The sequence below is a fragment of the Ctenocephalides felis genome, unplaced genomic scaffold (assembly GCF_003426905.1).
Source record: "Ctenocephalides felis isolate EL2017-DRISC unplaced genomic scaffold, ASM342690v1 CF-g0.4_SCAFFOLD_01886, whole genome shotgun sequence".
NCBI lineage: Eukaryota > Metazoa > Arthropoda > Insecta > Siphonaptera > Pulicidae > Ctenocephalides > Ctenocephalides felis.
This window is the reverse complement of record NW_020538040.1, coordinates 52,482,063-52,490,409: the sequence shown is the minus strand read 5'-3', so window position 1 is coordinate 52,490,409 and position 8,347 is coordinate 52,482,063. Positions and strand designations below refer to the sequence as shown.

The 8,347-nt window shown below is 26.8% G+C and overlaps 1 protein-coding gene across 1 annotated transcript in view; it reads left to right on the top strand.

Annotated features, from left to right (window-relative positions):
* The first annotated feature begins 350 nt into the window (after positions 1 to 350).
* LOC113375083 (phospholipase B1, membrane-associated-like) overlaps positions 351 to 8,347 on the top strand; it is a 33,661-nt gene continuing 25,664 nt past the window's right edge. Inside the window, exon 1 of the mRNA XM_026615031.1 lies at positions 351 to 489. Within this exon, the coding sequence (XP_026470816.1) occupies positions 427 to 489 (63 nt within the window). The 5' untranslated portion in view covers positions 351 to 426. The remainder of the gene's footprint in view (positions 490 to 8,347) is intronic.

Below are 8,347 nucleotides of genomic sequence, written 5' to 3'. Positions count from 1 at the left end.
ATCCCTGTCCCTTATGGTCGCTGGATTTCCTTGAGACGGCCGCACGCATGGCAGACAATCGAAAAAAGTTAATAGACGAACAACATCGTCACTAACACAGGCAGAAAGGTGTGCGTTAGAAAAAAACTTTAGCAACATGTAAAACCCGAGTGTGTGCATGATCGCACGTGAACTTGCGAACTATATAATAGATTTGATACATGGATCCAGCGATCATATGTAATTTATTGCCCAATGTGCCATCATCGAGAGGATTTAAATTGAAAGTGAAATTCGAATTTTTTCAAAATGCATAACAGTGCTGTGGTTAAAAATATTTTAGTGATTTATTTGTCATTTTTAATTATTTTACAATTTCATAGTGCCAATGGTCAATTTATTGAAGATAATCGGTTAATATTAGGTCTTTGGAGGCTTAGTAGAGGAATGATATGGAATTCTGTGGGGGAGTCTGGAAAAGAAACCCATAAAATAGGAAATAAACTTCAGGTATTTATGTTACGTTTGCAGAATTGTTATAAAAGAGTTTTCATTTATTTGATTTTTTTTAAGCAATTGATTCGGCAAAAAGTTTAGAAAAATAATATTAAGAGTAGTGACCAAATCAATCATGATCAATTTTTTACTCAAAACAAATTTTGGAAAATTAAATCAAAGGAAGTGACCAAATCAATTTTTTTTCAATTTTTTATTTAACTCAATTTTGCTAAACTCAATTAAATTTTTGTAATTAATTTGTCATTTTGTTTTTTTGTCATTTTTTCCTAGTCAATATAGACGTAAAGCAGGCAAACTTAAAAAGTTCTCTGAAAAAGCTCCGACGTTATTCTTTAATATAATTCAAATTAAAAAACAAAAGTTCGGTTGTATACTTATATAGTAGCATTACTATGTGTATAGTCTAATTCTGAATTACTGTCCATCCGAGTAACTGTTTAATATTAGTTATATTCATATAACAAATAATTATGACCAAGCAAGAAAAATTAATATGAATAAAAAATCAAATAATTACAAACATGTATTTATTTTAATATTTCAAAATATTTTTTACTAACTATTCCTTTAATAACTCTGAGGAAGTTACGTTTTTACCAGAAAATAAATTGACCCATCCGCAAAATCTTTGATTTTGTGTGTGTGTGTACATTTGTGAAAGATTTTTTTTTCGTTTTTCTGAAATGATTTTGAAAAAATTTTGAATGGTTTTCAAAAAACTCAGTTCAGTTTCAGTTTAAAATGTATTTATTTTAAATATTTCAAAAACCCTTCTCATAATTCAATTATTTTTGTGATTCTCAAGTCTTATGTGAAAATAGGCTAAACCGTATTTTTGCAGTTAATAATTTAAGGCGATTATAATTAAGATGTTAGTGGAAAATCGTGTTAATTAATTTTTGCTAAAGTCGGAAAAGACATTTTTTCAATTACCTTTACAATGTAACATTTTTGAGAAATATTTTAAGGAATATTGAGAAGTTCATACAAATTGTCTTACGCAAAATGGTACTTGCACTAATATTTAATTTATAATTATGAGCAAACTTGATATCTATTCCAATATTTTCAATGTGTATTGTTTTCTATCTGATCTGTAAACATTCATACAATATTTTGTGTCATCATTTGATTATATATTATGATATACATATAATATATGATTATTCACATGAATGCATGCTTGTATTTAGGTATGCTATAATATATGTTTGAATGAATAAATTATTGTAAAATGATCTTTTAATATTTATAACTTGAATATCTCTAATTGAATGTTTTGACCTTTTTGTTAAATTATTTAAATATAATTCCAAGAAAATTCTCTCTCATACTGATTATTTCGTACCGTAGCACTCTTTATATATTAGACTTATCAATGCAAAAAATATCAATTAATTTTGTTGTGTATAACTTCTGTAATAAACATATCGATTATAATAAATCACGACAAATTTTATTGCAACTTCTATTTTTATGAAAATCAATGATATGTTTCTGATATGATATATTTTCAATAGTTAAATGCTATAAAAAGTGCAATATCATTAATGCAACGTGTCATTCTAATAAAAATCATGTTATTAAATAATAAATAGTTTGTGCCATTTGGAATTTATAGAATATATCATTTGAAACGTAAACAGTTCAGCTGCTTATTGTACTATTAAGATATTTTTTTAAATACCTTCAAAAAAATCAATCGCTGCGTTGTATATAGTAATTTGAAAAATGCCATTATTTGATGTTCTAATCAAGATTACATACAAATATAATTGTCATTGCATTAGTAGGTTATGACTAAATTTTATTCTATTATTTTTTTATTATATATATATATATATATATATATATATATACAAATATACATATATAATTCTAATTTTCTATGAATTTTTATAATAACAATCTTCAAGTTAAATGTACAAAAAAACGATACCAGTAAATTTATAATTATTTCTAAAATGTAAATGAAACCTAAAATCCTCTTAATATTTACCAGATTTTTCTATGTAAAATCTATTACTTCTAAAGTTATCTGATAGGTGAGATCCTTTAAATCATAAGTTTATCAAATCATCATGAATACATGCAAAATTATTATTAATCATATTGGCTCTGAATTGAATCAGTTTTAGTAAGATTTAGTTGATTTATATATTTAAATAAACCTGCTGTTTAATTGTATTTCATTAAATAGTAAATTGAGTATTTCTACGTTTTTGCCAGTTGTTTGCTTCAAATACTACTATTAATATACCAACGATCTAAATGGATGTGGATTTTTCATGAATCATAAATAATTAATCACTCGAAAACTTTGATTATGTACAGCTGATATATGTCGTCTTCGTTAAAGACAAGTTCACATAAGATTATTTAATTAATAATTTATTGTCAAAATTTATTGTTAACATTGCCGATTTAAAAGCAGCAGTTTTTTCCTCCTATTAGAACGTAGTATTTCAGTATCATGTTGTTTAATCTAATTTATGTGTTAATTTTAGAACATTAAAATGAACTTTGTTAGAAAAGCTCAGTAATATAGATATTTGAAACTAATAATGATGTTAACTATTTGAAGTTTAACCATTTTTCTACTAAAGGGCGTATACATTTATAATGCACTTTTCCGCCTAATTCAAAAAAAATTATTGACTCGGATTCCTTAATCTACGAAGCATTTAAATGCAAGAGTATCCATAGTCACGATGTACGCTTGAACCTATGTTTATTATCATCAACTAACATGGAACACCTTAAAAATGTATTGTACTTATATCACAAAATAGGATTCTCTAAAGCTTCAAAGCGGAAAAATTTATTTTTAGATTTTTAAATTGTGTTAATGAATGTAGAGATGCTAGAGGCTGGTTGTAACAGTTTAATTTTAAATTAATCTATCTCGAAATGCACTCATTATATTTCTACGAAATAAGGATGTATGTTACTGTAACTATTCCTCTACAGAATCAATTGAAAATAATTCCACAACTTTTGTTCATTATTTCACAATTAATCATTTTCTAGAAAAAGTGCGGTGTTACAACTTACCCCGTGTTTGAAGCTAGTTGTATGCTCTACCAAGTCAAATAGTAACGACGAAAAAACGACAATAATACTTCTTATTAAGATTTATTATTTATTTTTAAGAAAATTAACTTATTTCTAAGTAATTCGTTTCATAAATCGGAGTTTATAATCAATACAAATAAAATATGTAATGTCTCTTATAATATAAATTTTTATTATATATCATTGTAAACAATTAGTTAGTATTAATAGTGTCTTCCGTAATACAATTTACATCAACTCACTTCTTACAAACTTTACATTCCACCTAATTTTTTTCACTTGTACCTGTATATAATTTTTATATGGTATAACTAGCCCTAGGGTTTTGTTTCAACTAATTTCAGGTATCATTTTTTACATTAATCTAGATAACTATTCAAACAATTTAGCAATCACAAAAATTGTTATACATTGTCAAAGGTTGACAAAATTCAATCAAAATAAGATTAACAAAATTCAAAATTATTTAATAATAATAACGCAAATCGAAATTTTATGATATATTAATTTTAAATTGCCTTTCTACTTTGATGTCAAATTTCTACTTGGGGTTATAGATCACAATATAATTTCAAGTGGAAATCGTCTTTCGTGGACATAGCTGCATCATTCAATCATATGATAACGATTAGACGTAAGAGCTAATATATAAACCCCACACATAGGAGAATGGTAAACCGATGGGTTGCCTCTCATAAAAATACGTTAGGTCATAAGTCTTCAACAATCAGCTTATAGAACATGTTACGCAAGAGTTCTGATTGCTGTTGAAAAAATAAAAAAAATTAAAAAAATAAAATGCCTTTCCAAAATGACGGACCTGCACTGTTCTGTTTATTGCATCGGCCTGCGGGACAGTAGCTATGACAATATTGCAGGACTATGTTAATATCATGTTCGATGAAGACAAAAAATATTTTAATACCAATAAATTTTAATACCGGAAAATTAATACCAGAAAACGCCTGTTGCTAGTTACTTTCGTTACAGATAACCCCTAGCTACCCTGCCCACTGATATGAGGAAATACGTAATCGTAGTTAAATGTAGTAGTATCAAATGGTACATTCGGAAGTATTATTAAAAAAACTCCATTTAATTTGCTGACGCACTAAAAATAATTAAAAACCATATTTTGTTTTAAATTATAATAATTTTCTCATATATAATTGTACATTACCGCAAAAGTCACTAGAATCACAAATATCATAAATAAAAATCAGATCTAACGAAGGTCAAACATGCGGAAACAGAAACAACACAAAAAAATAAATTTATTTAAACCATTTAGTAAATATCATTTTAGTCGCCTACATAAAAAATATACGTTTAATCGCCAGAATTGACGAGTTTTTGGTTAAATCCAGATACAGGTTTACCGTGTTTGTTAGTCATAACGATAATGTCGTTAGTCACCTACGCGAGTGCAACTAAATTTGAGCAAATTCATCGTTAACTACTTCCGACAATAGGCAAAAAATGAATGAATCCATCCGAAATGTCGATAACCCATTCGCTCGGTCTGTTACCGGTCGGCGCGTAATCTTCGGCCTTGTCTTTTGCACTTGCCCCTGCAGCTCGTCCGGATTTCCTTGAAGCCGCGCGCATGCACGGCGGTCAACTGAAAAAATTAATAGGCACATTAACGCGATGTGCGACAAGCGCCGAACGAGATGAAAAATTGTAGCCACCGCTTTTCTCACTTGGATCAAACAATATGAAAACTATATAACACATTTTAAACATGGATTCTCTTTTCACAAGTCAAGCACGGCCCTCACAAGTGTAGTCATTTAAAATGTTACGAAGTCTTGCTTCAATTTTTGTGATTTTTGGTTCGGTTTTAGTTGGATTTAACATAGTGATTTCTAATGGCCAAATTATTGAGAGTAATCCAATTATATTTGGTCTTTGGAGATTTAGTCGTGGAATCTTTTGGGATTTAATGGGCGATTCAGGTTCTCAGACATATAAAATAAAAAATAGACTTCAGGTACTAAATCATTAATTTTGATTAATTAATACAAATTAAAACATTGGTGATAAAATTTGAAGAAAAATTAATTTAAAAAATAATCAATACAATTTTTTTGCATTTTTCAATTACCTAATTTTAAGCTTTAGCTTTATTTTATATATTATTGTGAAAATCTAAGTTCAAATTTGAAAGAATCAATTACTTTTTTAAATGTTTATTATTGATCGAGATCAATTAATATATGTTAAATAATTATATTTTATTTCTTATTATTACTTAATGTAAAATAGACAAATAAGTCGTTTTATTTTTTGTTTATTAATGTCACTATCTTGTGATTTGTTTTGTTACACGTTATTTAATTATATTAGTATTATAAAATTACAAAAATTTCTAAAATTGGTGTATGCCATCGTGCCTTAAGACAAATTGCTGGAACGCAATGAAATATTCGAAGAATATTAAGTGTTTTCAAATATATTATTATAAATATTGTAACTTTCATTATTCGTATTTTATAGACAAAATATATAATAATACAAACAGTTTATAAATTAGACGATGGCATTTATATAAGTTTACATGAAAAGTAAATGAACAAATCCTAATTATCCACACCGAAAAGGAGTTAATATTAAGGATCTTCTTTTATATTTCTATTTACATGAAATTATTTATTTCATGTATTTAAGTGATCTTTAGAATTTTTAGAATTTTAGTTTAAATTAAAATTAAAATGCAAATTATTTTCTATATTAAAAAAAATTTTTTTGGAAGTAAAAAAAATAAATGAAAAAATTTTTTTGCTTTCCCCAAAAACAATCGTTTTGTCGATAGGTTTTTAAATCAAATCCAATGCTTTCTTCGTGAAAAACTACAATTTCTTGCACAATTAACTTTGTGTGTCTGAAACGGTTGAACGTGTCTTTGCCAAAAACTAATCGCCACTTTTCCCCAGCATTACGAATTGAATGTTTTTAGAGTTATTCAAATCGGATGCTCCGTACTCTCAAAAACTCGATTTCTATTTTCTGCATTTCTTGCTCCGTATCTCTGAAATAGCAGGACCTGCATTTGCCAAAAACTAATTAGCATATGTGCCCATCAGTAAGAATCAAATTTTTTGAATTATTCAAATCGGTTGATCTGTGCGCCCGAAATCGTGGACGAAAAATTGTAACCACATACACACACATATCTTTCAATTTTCTCTTAGGTAGGTCAAAATGTTTATAAATCAAAACGTACAGAATGCAAAAACTTCAATTTCGATTTTTGGACGATTACAATAACTTTTACCCTACGGGAAGTTAATTGTGTAGCTATAAATTGCCGAAAACTTTGATTCAACTTTCACTGAAATATTCAATTACTAAATATTCAATAATATGAAAAATATGACAAACAATTAAAACAACAATTTTTAACAGAATAAGATAAATTATAATTATTTGGAGTAATCACTCGCTATTTGATCGTACTATTAAAAGTAGAATAAAGTGAAATTATATTCTGTTGTTTCCTGTACGAGTATTTAAGTAATTGCTATTCTCAATTTTACTTAACATAATTCAAAACTTTTTCACCTCATCATAAAATCTAGTTTGAGTTAGGAATGAACGGATTATTTGAAACCAAATTTTATAAATGTTATTTCAATTAATTAACAATTAATAACAAAATGTTATTAATAATTAACAGATGCGTGGTGTTTATATCTTTTTTTTATAATATTTTGGTAAATTCATTTAAAGTAATAGCAATTATAGATAGAATTTAGATTATTTTATCCTCGATATTTTATAAATACGAGAAGAGTATCAAACAGCAATTAAAAAAACATTATTAGTAAAAACACAATTTGAATTATTGTAACATCGTCCACAATTCTATTTAATTTTTTTAATATTATTTTTTATGTAACCGTTTGATCAATAAATATTTTTCTTGTGTTGAAATTAACAATGTTGTAAATAATACATGGAGCTTAACTATTTGTCACTGTTTATGCTATTGCTTATAGAATATCTAAGTCAGAACTATGTTTTGTACATGGACTAAGATCTTCAAACCTAAAAATAAAAGAAATTGATATTCGTGAAAAGAAAACTCGTTAAAAAAAATTACTTAACTTTGGTCAAATTCTTTCATTCGGTAATTATTTCTCGCTTACGAAAAGTGTAATAGCTTTCAATTTAAACTGTAACTCGTTTTGGATGCGCAACAGAATATTAAATATAAAGGAAACCAAAATAACTCTGTAGGAGAAGGAATTATAATTCGCAAAATATTATTTTTAAATGGGTTATCATTGCTAGATTTTTTCTCTATATTAATATGAGAATACAGCAATTTTTTAAGTTAAATCATTCGTCAGGTAGTTCTCTTTTAAAATATTATGTCGTAAATTCTTAAACGTGAAATATTAAAGTTGACTATTTTTTCTGAGTTTCAAACTTGAACTTTAACTATTTTTTTATTTTGAGAACAATATATTACTTTAATTATTTTGGCGGATTTGGTCGATATAGTCGAGAATTTTATGCTTTATCAATAAAAACACAAATTGAGTCTGCAGAAATTTTCAACATCCTAATAGTGAATCTTGCCGATAAATTTAAAAGTAGAAAGAAGTAAAGTAAAGTTCTCTTTGTGTGATCACTGAAAGAATTTGAGATTTGAAGGCAAAATCGATTTTTTTTTGAAAAAAACTAGTTACGTGCTGAATAGTAGGGAATGTTGAAGCACAAGGGTTCGATTTCACTCTCAGTAATTATACAGTGTCAATTGAACTAT